This window comes from Coenobita brevimanus, chromosome 78, assembly GCF_032717465.1.
Source record: "Coenobita brevimanus isolate Jiangsu-jjx chromosome 78, ASM3271746v2, whole genome shotgun sequence".
Classification (NCBI taxonomy): domain Eukaryota; kingdom Metazoa; phylum Arthropoda; class Malacostraca; order Decapoda; family Coenobitidae; genus Coenobita; species Coenobita brevimanus.
The window spans coordinates 15867955-15881984 of NC_137031.1; the positions used below are offsets into that span (position 1 = coordinate 15867955).

The 14030-nt window shown below is 41.9% G+C and overlaps 1 protein-coding gene across 1 annotated transcript in view; it reads right to left on the minus strand.

Annotated features, from left to right (window-relative positions):
- The window catches only part of LOC145408709 (adhesion molecule nephrin-like), a 329089-nt gene that overhangs the window by 202433 nt on the left and 112626 nt on the right, over positions 1–14030 (minus strand). The window contains exons 5-6 of the mRNA XM_080279376.1: positions 13743–13905; positions 4481–4635 (exon numbers count right to left, since the gene is read on the minus strand). Coding sequence (XP_080135502.1) covers positions 4481–4635; positions 13743–13905 — 318 coding nt within the window. The remainder of the gene's footprint in view (positions 1–4480; positions 4636–13742; positions 13906–14030) is intronic.

A 14030-nucleotide genomic window follows, 5' to 3' on the forward strand; every position in this document is an offset into this window, starting at 1 on the left:
CCCGTGCTGTGGCCTCAGTGTGACCCACATCATTTCCCCTCACATCATTTCCCTGGAAGTCCCTAATATACTACTCGAGGGTGAGAGTGATAAGTGAAATATACAAAGTGAACATCTTTATTTTGTAAAATCGTAAATAATATGGTGCGTAAAGTGTACAGTGCAGTATTTGAAAAGTGTTTAAAATTAAGTTATACCAATAGAGTACTTTCTAAATGGTAAAAATATAGAAAAGAGGTTTGCATTAATACTAATATATATTTAAGACATCAAACATTAAACGCACGGCTAGCGGTTTGTGTGTTCGTGCGTCGGCTGGTAGCCGGCTGGTGGGGTCACTATTATTCCCCAGTGCTCTGCGTCAGTCAACCCATATCATTTCCCCCTACATCATTTCCCCAAAGTCCCTCATATACTGGTCGAAGGTGACGAGTGATAAGTGAAATATACAGACAAAGTGAACACGTTTGTAAAATCATAATAATTAAGGTTTACAAAGTGTACGGTTCAGTATTTGAAAAATGCTTAAAATTAAGTACACCACACGGCTCGCAAGGTAGAAGCTACACCAATTCCTGTCCATGATTTAGCTCCTGCCAGTGAAGACAATCAGGAGGATGATTCACTCTTCGCTGATGATGACCCTGAAGATAATGGGTAATGATTTTGAAGGATTTGCTCTGAAGGATCCTTCACCAGGTGCTGAATGATGATAAACACCCGGCAAGGTGGGGGGGTTGAGTAGGGTGAGCTAAGTGAGTCGGAATGGTTATGTAAGAAAACATTAATTTTGTTCTATTACTTATGAGTATTATTGTGCCCAAGCCATGATTAAATTTTGCTGTGTTATGCAATGAATTATTTATAGTGGCATTTGAGAAAAAGTGAGAGGAAAATGAGATGTTGCTACGAGTCAGAAGGAACTGGTGGGGATGAAGCAGGATGGTGGCCATGATGATTTTCATGAATGAAAATATCTTATTTTGTGTGTGTTACATACGGCCTTTCTCGAGTCTAAACCTTGCTAAAATTATACTGTGGTATGCAACAAATTTACTGGCATTTTAGAAAAGCCAAGAGGCAAATGGGATATTGCCACTAGTTAGAAGGAACTGATGGGTTGAAGCACGATTTTTTTTTTTTTTTTTTATGCTAGGAAGAAGGAACCAAAAGCCACGAGCCCGCAAAAACTGTTCCTTCCAAGAGAAGAACAAAAGACAAGAGAGAGCCAAATTCAAGATCCGATCATTTCAAGATGCCTGGACACACTGCGTTTGAAAGACTGGTGATCACAGGAAGCAGGGAATACAAACAGAGGGAGACAGTTCCAGAGTTGTCCTGTTGCATAAAAGAGGGACTGGGAGTAACGGTTAACTCTTGCATTAGAGAGTTGGACAGAAAAGGGATGAGAGTTTGCTGCTTGACGGGTGCTACGCGCCCGTCATAGAGGTGGAGGAATACATGCAGACAGTTCAGAGGAGCAGCAACCAATGAAGTAGCGATAAAAAAGAGATAAAGATGCAACAGTGCAGCGAAGAGACAGAGGTTGAAGAAAGCCAGTAAGAGGAGGAGAGTTTATGAGACGAAAAGCCATTGATTCCACCCTTTTGAGAAGAGCTGTATGTGGAGAACCTCCCCACACATGTGAGTTGTACTGCAAGCGGAGGTGGATAAAACCCGTGTACAGAGTCAACAATTGTGCAGCGGTAAAAAAGGAACGGAGTCGGCTTAGCACACCTAATCTCTTGGAAGCAGATTTTACAAGAGATGTAATATGAACTTTCCAAGATGAGTCTCTAGTGAATGAAACCCCAAGCATGTTCAAGGATGATGCAGGATTAAGCTAAGTATTATTAAACATTAGTGGGTACACCTATGGAAGATTTTGTCGGGTTGATAGGTATAAGAACTGAGTCTTTGATGCATTACAAACAACAAGATTATTTTTACCTCAGTCAGAGATACGAGCCAAGTCAGACATCAGGTGTGCCATAACCTCAATCCTTGTTTGTTGAAGTAACTGCTGAGATGGACGTTGCGGGAACCGAATGGAAAGGTGAATGGTGGAGTTATCAGCGTTCGAGTGGATAGGGTTAAATATACAGCTTAGAATGTCATTGATGAATAAAAGGAAGAGAGTTGGTGATAGGACAGAGCCCTGAGGAACACCATTGTTGATAGATCTAGGAGATGAACGATGGCCGTCTACAACAGCGGCTATAGAACGACCAGAAAGGAAGCTATAGATGAAGGCACAGATAGAAGGATAGAAACCGTAAGAGGGCGGTTTAAAATTAAAGATTTATGCCAGACTCGATCGAAAGCCTTTGAGATGTCAAGTGTGATGGCAAAACTTTCGCCAAAGTCCCGAAAGGAGGATGACCAGGAGTCTGAAAGGTAGGTGAGAAGATCGCCAGTGGAGCGTCCCTGACGGAACCCATACTGACAATCAGAAAGAAGGATGGTGGCTAAGACACTTCATGTATGAAAAATATCTTCCTGTGTGTGTTACATATGGCCTTTATAGAGTCTAATCTATACTAAAATGTACTATGTCAAGCAATATATTATTTATAGTGGCATTTAAGAAATGTTAAGAGGCAAATGGGGTAATGTCCAGAGTTAGTAGAAAATGGTGGAGTGGAGAAGGAATGTGGCCATAACGATTTTCATGTATGAAGATATCTTAACAGGGAGAAGTCCATATGTCGCTTTTTTCGGAATGGTTTGTGCCCCGGCTAGTCCGTTCTAGCGAGGTTTTACTGTATATACATATATTATAATAATTATATATATATATATATATATATATATATATATATATATATATATATGTATATAAGCCAATCTTATGTTGCCCCATCAGGAGCGTAGGAGCCCGGGGCTAAGCTAGTTGGTTATGGCATTTAAGATGAGTGACCAGCCTCACTCATCCCTGAGTGGCATTACGTTTTTTTTTTTTTTTTATGTGTCCGACTGTGGGCATAGGCTTCACAGCCTGCAGTCAAGGCTCAGTAGTCCTCCTACATACCATGCACCTCTACTTGTCACCACTTCGGCGTTAATATCCACCGTCCATATTGAATACATGCTAGAGCTGTCTCATACAGGACTGGTGTATTGGTATTAACGGGGGTATTTTTACATGTCGGCGGGTCTTCTGGTAGATCGGTAAAATCTGCTTTTACGAAATTCAAATCCTTCACCTGTTCCCTGCCCCAGCGGGGATTTGAACCTGGGTCAGGTAAGACTGCAGGCCACCTCTGTACCGATTGAGCCACCGCCTCTCCCAGTGAGCAATAAACCCCAACGATCCCTTGGTTATAAACCTTCACCTGTTCAATCCGACTGGAGCACCGTAATAACCCACTAAACCACCAGGCGCCAAAAATTTGATTATATGGTTACCACCCAGCGTAGTAAATGGTTTCCGGGTTTACAGGAAATCATTTGGCTTGTCATTCAGTGTAGAGTCACCCACAGGCAGAAGGAAGAGGAAAGAATTAAGGAAACACAGAAGATGGAGTGTAAAGTCACCCGTAGGCGGAAGGACGAGGAAAGAATGAAGGACATAAAGACTGAAGAGGATGGAAGGAAAGAAGGATGGAGGAGAGGAAAGGGTAGACACCCGAGAGCAGCACTACATCGAGCGAATGGATGGTGGGCGTCCCCACGTACCACAATATATATATATATATATATATATATATATTCAATACACTTAAAAACTCCCTCCCTCTCCATACGAGTACAAATGTACCACTCATCACATGATATCTTTATCAACTTTGCCATATGCCGTCTCTGGGTCTAAGCAATTTACGTACAGATTCTTCCCTTTCTGTATGTACAATTCACACAAATTTTTCAAAACAATTAACCGCCCTTCACTGTCCTTGCCACACCTACAACCTTTCTCTTCCTATTAACATGGCATTCTTTATGCTACACCATTCCTCCAGTCACCACCGTACCTGGTATGCTTAACAGAAAAATGCTTCTAAAATAAGAACATTCTCTTCATTCTAACTTTTATGTACATAGTATATTCACTCTACTTGTCTTCAGTTGTCTATTATTGGTCCAGGTATATATGGAAACCTCTGATAAACCACTCCACATATTACATTTTCATTAATGATTTCTCCATCACCTTTCCTCCGACCAGTTACATCCATGCAGATCTGCATCAAGCAAGCCGTCCACCGCTGCCATTCGGTCGTGAGCATCATTCAAAGATTTTTAGTATACTCATTCCTTCTTCACTTCATCAGAAGATCTGCCTCCATATTTCGTCATCTAGTAGTTTTATTCTTTTCCTCAAAACATTGACTTCCTTCTATATTTTTATTTATTCTCATGGGGAAACCCAAAGCAAAATGCATTTTTCTGATGCAATGTAATTCACACTGCCTAACTAAATTTATAGGCTACCATATATATCATCTTTCCATTCATCCATACATCCATTCAGACTCGCCTGTGAAGGAAGGACGATGAAGTGAGGTGCGCTGTCAATCGTCCAAGTGATATTCGGGTGTGGTCTGGATCCCGCCACTACACAGGCCAGCTGGTATTTGGCCCCCACCCTCAGGTGCCTTGGGGGCGCCTCCAGCCTCGCCACCAACGGACGCACTGGGGGAAGGAAGAGTAGGGTGGAACTAGACCAAGAAGATGGGATAGATGGTCTTTAGTTCAAGTACTAGTGCAATACATAATTATAATTCGTTGAAATATTCAGAAGAGGCACATGATAACCATATATATATTTTTAAAATAACCTTATAAATCATATGCAGTTATAATCTACCTCTGCAAAACCCACTCGTCACATAGACACTTAAAACAATCAGTCCCACACACGTCTTCTCCTAGTCCTTAACCAAACACATAGGCACAAATGCAATAACCCATCTGCTCCTCTTACACATTACTATGTGCTGTTTTTATCATGTTGCACAGAACACACACACACACACACACACACACACACACACACACACACACACACACACACACACACACACACACACACACACACACACACACACACATACACACACAGTTACTCAGAGAAACCTTTCACATTCTTTCTCCCCACTGCCTCACTGAGAGCAGCGCCAGACCATCATTGAGTTAAAATCACGCCATCCCATCTAATGCCAGCTACATGAAATGGGTCTAATCTTCCCTGGATACGTTTGATATCATGAGAAGTTAGGTGATACCCTAAGCTAAAGCTACAAATTACCTCACTGTCACGAATCAATTCGCGACATTTTCGTTTTGTGAGAAGCCACGAACTATTAGTGGAAAACTCACTGTGTATCGCTCAGCTAACCGTTTCTCTCTCCATTTCGGGGTATACTCTTCAAAACATTCGTCACTGTTTAAAAGTGACCGATTTAATGCACGTCACTAAGTGCTCTACTGAGCGATACAATTGTTTCTTTATCGTTCGCCCCTGCTCTCCTCAACCGTTAGCCACGCCTTCTTCCGGTAGCTTGTGCGTCCTGCCTATGCATTATTTGAATTCAGTCTTGTGTTTGCTGTGACGGAGAAAGGTTCTGTGCTCAGAAGTGGAGAGGTCAGCTAGCACCCCAAGCTCCACTAGTTCAGTAATCCCAGTACTCCCACCTTAGTGGTGATACATAGCATTCATCGACTGGTATTTCTTTTGTGTATTTTGTAGTTTTAAGAGCTTAGTTAAGGTGTTTTTCCCTAGGCGTAAGTATTTAGCTATTGCGTGAGTGAGTGCGTCTCATTTAATTGATTTGAATTGTAACGTTAAATTTATTTTTTGTGATTAATAAATTTAACAGTTCCTTTCTTGAGCTTAATGTAAGTAAACTCTTGTTTCATTTCTCCATAATTAAGCTTATTTCCCATATAGCTCCTAGCTTGCATAAACGTTTGCTTTCATAACTGGTACTTAGACCATTCTTGTTGTATTAACTTAAAATCCGTTGTGCCAGGAGTTAATGCATCAGCAAGAACCTGATGTTATTATTATTAGTATTAGTTATTTATTGTCGGGGGTGATGTAACTTTCTCCAGAGGCTAACAGTACAGTAATTCAGCAATTGTGAGTAATTAGTCTCTGCTGTGTACTGTTGAGAAAGTTTATAAATTCTCGATTTTAGAGAATCGTAGCAAGTCAGCGTAAAGTAATCGTTGCTTGATGTAGCAAGACAATCATTGTCTCTTACTAATATTATTGAATATTATTATCAATTTAAATAATATTTAAGCATTTATATCAAAAGTACCGTGATATTATAAAAACCCCGTGACAATTGGCGACCTCATTCCAGGATATTAACTCCTAGCTCTAAAGCTATTCACGAGATAGTGCTCACTCATTCATATTTAGGTATTTATCATTAAAGTTTATAGGCACAAGCTTACTGGTGTTTACCCTTAATTTAGCAAGTGAATTTTGCTTTATCAGTCAATAGAATACGTAACTCTAGTTTATTTTTGGTAACGCCAGATGATTTTATTCTCTTCTGGGAAGTCGCCCTACCCATTTTGTTTATTATTGAGTCTTCCCAGTCATTTACATTTTTGATTTATTTTTGCCAGTTAATTAGATAAGACTGGTCACCACTAGCTTGTGTTTGTACTCTTTACTTGTGTCATTAGCATTCGTTTGCGAAGCAGTCAGCGCTCAATTTCGGTTTGCTTAATAAATTAGCGCCATGGCTACTACTGTATTTTTACAGGAAGCCAAAGAAATGGGTCTTTCGGACCCAACCGAAATTAAAGAGTATATACTCTCACGGCATAATCAGGAGCAGCAGCGCGAGAATGATGCCCGTGAAGAGCGTAAGATTCAGCGCGAATACGAGCGAGAACAGCGTGAGGAACGCGAAAAGGAGCGCGAGTACGAGCGAGAACAGCGCGAACACGAGCAGAAACAACGCGAGCTCGAGTTAGAAAAAGTGCGACAACAATGCGAACACGAGTTAGAAAAAGAGCGAGAACAGCGCGAACACGAGCGAGAACAGCACGAATACGAGAGTGAACAACGAGACAAAGAACGAGAACATGAACTTGAAGTGCTGAAGCTCAAGCGAGATTCCTTGGCTTCAGACACGTCTGGTGCAGTTGGTCCAAGCTCCACGAGCGTTCTCCCTGCACATGTCCTAACGACCCCACGCATCAAGCTTCCTTCATACAAGGAAAGCGAGCGAATCGAGCCGTACATAGCTCGTTTTGAGGACATGGCAGACTTATATCAACTGGATGAGGCAGCTAAGCGGCTTCAGTTTCTTAGCCTATTTGAGGGCCCTGCCCTCGATATTCTCCACAGAATTCGTGGAGACAATCTCACATATGAGATGATGAAAGCTGCACTCATTGAGGCGTATGGTCTCACAGTAGACGACGCCAAAGTTCAGTTCATGCGAGCTCGTCTCCAAGACAAGGAGACAGCTGTTCAGTTCCTTGATCGTCTCACAGCTTACTTAAATGAGTGGATGGAGAAAGATGAAACTCCTTCCACGCGTGAGGGGATAATTGACCTTATGCTGCGTACACAGCTAGAGAGGTCGTGGCCTGCTGAGCTCATAGCACAGCTTAAGATCTGCCAGGTGAAAGATGCCAGCCAAATGGCAGAGAAGGCTGACGCATTCTTTACTGCATACGGGTATCAAGCTCGTAAGCAAAACACCTGGAGCAGAAAAGATACTGCCAAGTCTGGGAAGCCGTCTCAGACTGAACCCCAGCAACAAGGCCGTTCTCAGAGTAATGGCCAAGGTCCAAAACCGCAGTGGAAGGACCAGGGGCAAAACACTCAGAAACCTGAGTGGAAGAGGTACAACAAGTACCCTAACCAGCAGCAGTATCAGCCACGCAACCGACCGTCGGGACAAAGTTTTTCACCACCAGCTCAAAAGAGGCAGGAAGCGAATGCAGCCTTCATTCCTCAGCAGCAGCCTGGTGGTCACGTCCCTACCAGTGTGGGTACTTCCCCACAGTTCACTAGTCCCACAGTGACAGTGAACCCCCCTCCACAGATGGCCAATGTTCCATCTTCCCAATATAACCCTCAAGGCACAATGTTTGCCACATCAATTCAGCAGCCTCATGAGTGGCTAGCTGCTTCCTCCACAGGCCCTCCCACAGGTGACAGTACCTTCCTTGTTCAGCCAGGGTTTGTGGGAGGCATTCCTGTGAAGGTCCTGAGAGACAATGGTTCCTCAGGTTGCTCTGTTAAGCAGAGTTTAGTTCGGCCTGAGCAGTATACAGGTCGACAGATCCATGCAAAGCTTATTGATGGATCAGTGAGATTGTTCCCTGAGGCATGTATCCAGGTGGCATCTCCATTTTATACTGGTACGACACTTGCGGTTGTCATGCCAGAGCCTCTATTTGACTTTATAGTAGGCAATATTAATGGAGTCAAGGATAGTTGCTCCGATGACGCTACTCAGACTTCGGCTGCTGCGGTAACACGAGCCATGGCTGAGGCTCCAGACTGTGTCACCCCAGTGATCATTGAATCGCCGCAAGATCTGATGTGTAGTCAACTTGTTGTGCAAGAACAACATTCTGACCCGACACTTGCTACCGTGCGGAGCAAACAAAAGGGTCGAGTGATAAAGTATTCACGGGGAGGTCGAGCCAAGTTCCTTCGTAAACAAGGACGGCTCTACCGTGAGTCACGAACACCCGAGGGCAAGGTTCGACTGCAGTTTGTCGTTCCCGCCAAGTACCGCCTAGCAGTGTTACAATGGGGTCATTGTTCAGCCTCAGGAGGTCACATGGGCAAAAGGAAGACCCAGGGCCGTATCCGAGCTGACTTTTTCTGGCCAGGGATGGGACGGGACATAGATAGTTTTGTCCGTTCTTGCAGTGTGTGCCAAAGTATCACCACTAATCAGGGACATGCCCTTCCTGTGCCATTTGTAACTACACCTGTAATCTCTGAGTCAGTTGAGAGACAGGGTAGTGGTGAAGTGGGTGCAGACCTGACGTCTCGCCCATTGGCCCCACAGGACACATTATGTCCAGGGCCTGTACATACATATTATGTACCGTAAGTTAAGGGGGAAGTTGAGAGGCGACTTGAGGCTATGGAAGACCCAAGTTTGCATAAGGATTCTCAGCTTCCCGGTACTAATAGAAGTACTGTAGGTTAAGGGGGAAGCTCGAGAGATAACTCCGCAGAGGCGACTTGAGGCTATGGAAGACCCGAGTTTGCACAAGGATTCTCAGCTTCCCGGTACTAATATATGTACCGTAGGTTAAGGGGGAAGTTGAGGGGCGACTTGAGGCTATGGAAGACCCAAGTTTGCACAAGGATTCTCAGCTTCCCGGTACTGATACTAGTATTGTATTGTAGGTTAAGGGGGAAGTTCGAGAGAGAACTCCGCAGAGGCGACTTGAGGCTATGGAAGACCCAAGTTTGCACAAGGATTCTCAGCTTCCCGGTACTAATATAAGTATTGTATTGTAGGTTAAGGGGGAAGTGAGAACTCTGCAGAGGCGACTTGAGGCTATGGAAGACCCAAGTTTGCACAAGGATTCTCAGCTTCCCGATATTAATATAAGTACTGTAGGTTAAGGCACAGGTTGAGGACCCATGTGCAGTTCGAGGCTATGGAAGACCCGAGTTCGCACAGGGATTCTCAACTTGTCGAAACTAATCGTGTGTTATAATTAATGGCGACCTCGAATGTACGTCGTAGCACTGACTGCTGGGTAGAGAGTAATTGTAACATAATAAAATTTTGTCTCATTGACACTTTTGATGCTCCACCTCAATTGGTTTTGCAGGTTCAGCAATGGGTGTAGCAGTTTTGCTGTGCGGGCCAGCTGATCGTCTGCCGCACGCTGCCGCCTCTTCTCCTCTGCCTTCATCGTCGCCATATTATTATTTACTGTGTCATTTTACACGTAGGTACAGTTACACTACAACTGTCACACCTACACCGTGTATTACATACACCACGCTACACAACAATTAGTTGTCAGTGTAAATGTAGCGAATTTTCGCTCAGTTTGACCTGAGTACAGGATTTTCACCGTCGTCATGGAGTTTTTCCCTCAAGCTTGCTTCTATTAACGTAAATACGAGGTTTTTTCGCTCACTGGCGACTGCGACTTTCTCCTGTAGCAGGATAGCACACACACCACAGTGTGAATCTTGTGTGAATGACTTAGGATGTATACATATATATATATATATCCACAAATTTTTTCCCATAAGGAAAAAATTTAATTTTGTAGGGGTGTAATGTCACGAATCAATTCGCGACATTTTCGTTTTGTGAGAAGCCACGAACTATTAGTGGAAAACTCACTGTGTATCGCTCAGCTAACCGTTTCTCTCTCCATTTCGGGGTATACTCTTCAAAACATTCGTCACTGTTTAAAAGTGACCGATTTAATGCACGTCACTAAGTGCTCTACTGAGCGATACAATTGTTTCTTTATCGTTCGCCCCTGCTCTCCTCAACCGTTAGCCACGCCTTCTTCCGGTAGCTTGTGCGTCCTGCCTATGCATTATTTGAATTCAGTCTTGTGTTTGCTGTGACGGAGAAAGGTTCTGTGCTCAGAAGTGGAGAGGTCAGCCTTTACACCCCAAGCTCCACTAGTTCAGTAATCCCAGTACTCCCACCTTAGTGGTGATACATAGCATTCATCGACTGGTATTTCTTTTGTGTATTTTGTAGTTTTAAGAGCTTAGTTAAGGTGTTTTTCCCTAGGCGTAAGTATTTAGCTATTGCGTGAGTGAGTGCGTCTCATTTAATTGATTTGAATTGTAACGTTAAATTTATTTTTTGTGATTAATAAATTTAACAGTTCCTTTCTTGAGCTTAATGTAAGTAAACTCTTGTTTCATTTCTCCATAATTAAGCTTATTTCCCATATAGCTCCTAGCTTGCATAAACGTTTGCTTTCATAACTGGTACTTAGACCATTCTTGTTGTATTAACTTAAAATCCGTTGTGCCAGGAGTTAATGCATCAGCAAGAACCTGATGTTATTATTATTAGTATTAGTTATTTATTGTCGGGGGTGATGTAACTTTCTCCAGAGGCTAACAGTACAGTAATTCAGCAATTGTGAGTAATTAGTCTCTGCTGTGTACTGTTGAGAAAGTTTATAAATTCTCGATTTTAGAGAATCGTAGCAAGTCAGCGTAAAGTAATCGTTGCTTGATGTAGCAAGACAATCATTGTCTCTTTGCTTCAATATTATTGAATATTATTATCAATTTAAATAATATTTAAGCATTTATTTCAAAATTACCGTGATAATATAAGAACCCCGTGACACTCACCCTCTCACCAGATCTCTCTCTCTCTCTCTCTCTCTCTCTCTCTCTCTCTCGTTGGATAGTAAAATGTACTTAGTTTTTCCCAGTGTCTGTATGGGCTGTTTTCTTGCTAGATTGCTTTCTTGGATCTTAATTCCCATGGTCATTTATCAACCCTCTCGTTCCCAAAGCTATACGAATTTTTTAGCCTTCTGGAAGTGTCACCTGCCCAACAATATATACATTTAGTCTCCTTTTCTCCCTCCTTGCTCCTTACATGGCCTACCAACTCTGCCCCACATAAAACATTGATGTATTGGACGCCCAGGCATTAAAACGCACAGTGCTTTTGAGTACACGTTGTCTATTGTATATTTACCATATAAAATGAGAGACTTTTTATATCCTTGATGTGAATGAAAACAGCCTACGGGAAAAAAGTATAAAGAAAACTCGTCTGTAACCCAGTAAGAGTCAAGTTGGAAACATTTTTTACTGAACATCATTTGCATCAATCCGTTATAAAATATTAAATCTTCCTGTTCACTGAAGTAGGCCTTGACCAAGGCTCTTTTACACCTTTATTATGACACCTCGATATTCCCTCGTCACTAGTAAATGTGCCACTACATACATTCGTATAGATAAGCGTTCATCTTCAATATATCCCAGAGCTAAGCCTATTTGCGAGTATTTCTTCTTACCATATTCTTTCCTTCACAGATGATAATTGTACAGAAGGGTCACCTGGTTGTCAAAGCATTACTTAGGTTGTCTCAAACTTCTTCATTTCAAAAAGCTTCACATAAACAGAAATTAAAATCGTCAGTAGATTGTCAGGATAATATAAAAGTTACGTCCTGGTACTGCAGTGATTATTTTGAATGGTAATAATTTTCTGCTTTTCCTCGCTGGTATGCACTGCCTTGTTGTACGGTGGGGTATTTACCTCTTAAAAGTTTTATTTACCATTAAGACGAGTTATTCAAACATTCAGCCGCATTTGCTCCTCGCTGGAACTCACATCCCTAGATTAGTTTCCCCCAAACTTCAATCTACAATAGTTCAAGTACATTTACGGATTTTCTCTGAAGAGAGGACACTTATAATCTGATGTACGGAATTTTTTAATTTGATTTGTTTTTTTTTCTCTTTGCTCATTTTTTATTATAAAAATTAAATATGTGAGCAGGAATCATACTATTTCAAATATAAAAGTTTTAGATGCCTCTTATGTAAAGGAGTGTGTGAGATAGCAAGGTACTGTAGTTGTTGAAGTTGTGGAACTAACAAAGGATAGTAAAGGCATGATGAAGTATGTACCAAGAAGTACAGCCAAGGCTTTAAGACTCCTGTGTACGTGCTTCTACTAAAACTATAAAAGCGTTAAGAGCAGATGATGACTGTGAGGTGACACCAGGATTCCAACGGCTTGACTAATGTGTGAATGGCTGTTTTACTCATTTCAATAAGAAACTGCTGACATTTCTCTAAATTATTGTACTTTCTCAAACTTGTTTATGGCTCTTGCCTTTCCTCATCTTTCTGTGGAAATAAGCGTCTGGATGATGATGGTATAATAATGATGAATTAGTATACATCAAGAAGAAACTATATATTTAATATTTGCGCTTAATGACGCTGAATGGTTTACTGATAAAGGATTCTCTCTCCTGAGGGATATCGTCTGATTGTAGACAGAGCAACGAACAGAGGCTTTGTTAATCGTCTCTAAACAGTTATACTCCAGTCCATTCAAACACATCATCACTGCATCTTCATTTTTCTGAATATCCCCAAGTTTAATTCTTCCATTTTGTACTTCGTTTTCATTTTCTTACTCTGAATCATTGTAAGATGATTTAACGTCAATCTTCAAATTTAGGCTGGCGTGCACTCCTAAAATCCAAGCTATCCTCGGCACTAATCTATTAATACACAGATACTAGAGTCACTTAATTTCATGTCGTCAGTAATCACCTAGTAATATTTTCTGTGAAAAAATAAATTAGATAGTGTATCCATCCATTTCTTGAACATTGCCATTCTGTTCAGATAGACGGTGGTCCTCCAACAAGTTGGCTATAAGATTTAATGAAAACGCTCATTATTTATGATGATGAAGGGGCTGCAATATTTTGTCACTTTTCGTCACCGTCTTTGTATTTATATTTATATAACGCACTGCTGCTCGACTAATGTGTTGGCTGGTGGATTATCCTGTGAGGGATGCCCTCGAAAAGCAAATCTTTACACATTCCACTCTCGAGTTAGCAATGACACACCTGCCTCCCATGAAAACCTCGTCTCTCATATTTCCCAATCATAGACTTCCACCTCGTTATTGATACTTATTTCTCTTACCAATCGTCTCACTGTAAGTATGCATGTCCACCTGCACAGAGGCATAAATATATCACATTTCATACACAGAAGGTCACAGTAATGATACCGTGAAGGAAAATTGTCTTACGATTCATGGTAACGGTGACGGAGGCGAGTGACGGTGCTGTGACGTTGTTGTTGGTGGCGCAGCAGGTCAGCTTGGTGTTGTGGTAGTCCCGGGTCAGCTGACCCACTAGCAGCTGGTTCACAGTCACACCATGGGACCGAGACTCTATCGCTGAGTCCAAAACCTGTCAAATAAAGGAGGACTATATACGGTACCTATTTATATTAACTGCAGATGATAAATATAACACGCTAATTTCATCTGGCAGAGACAATGAATATGTGTAAGCCGTACATCCAGCAAGTATAG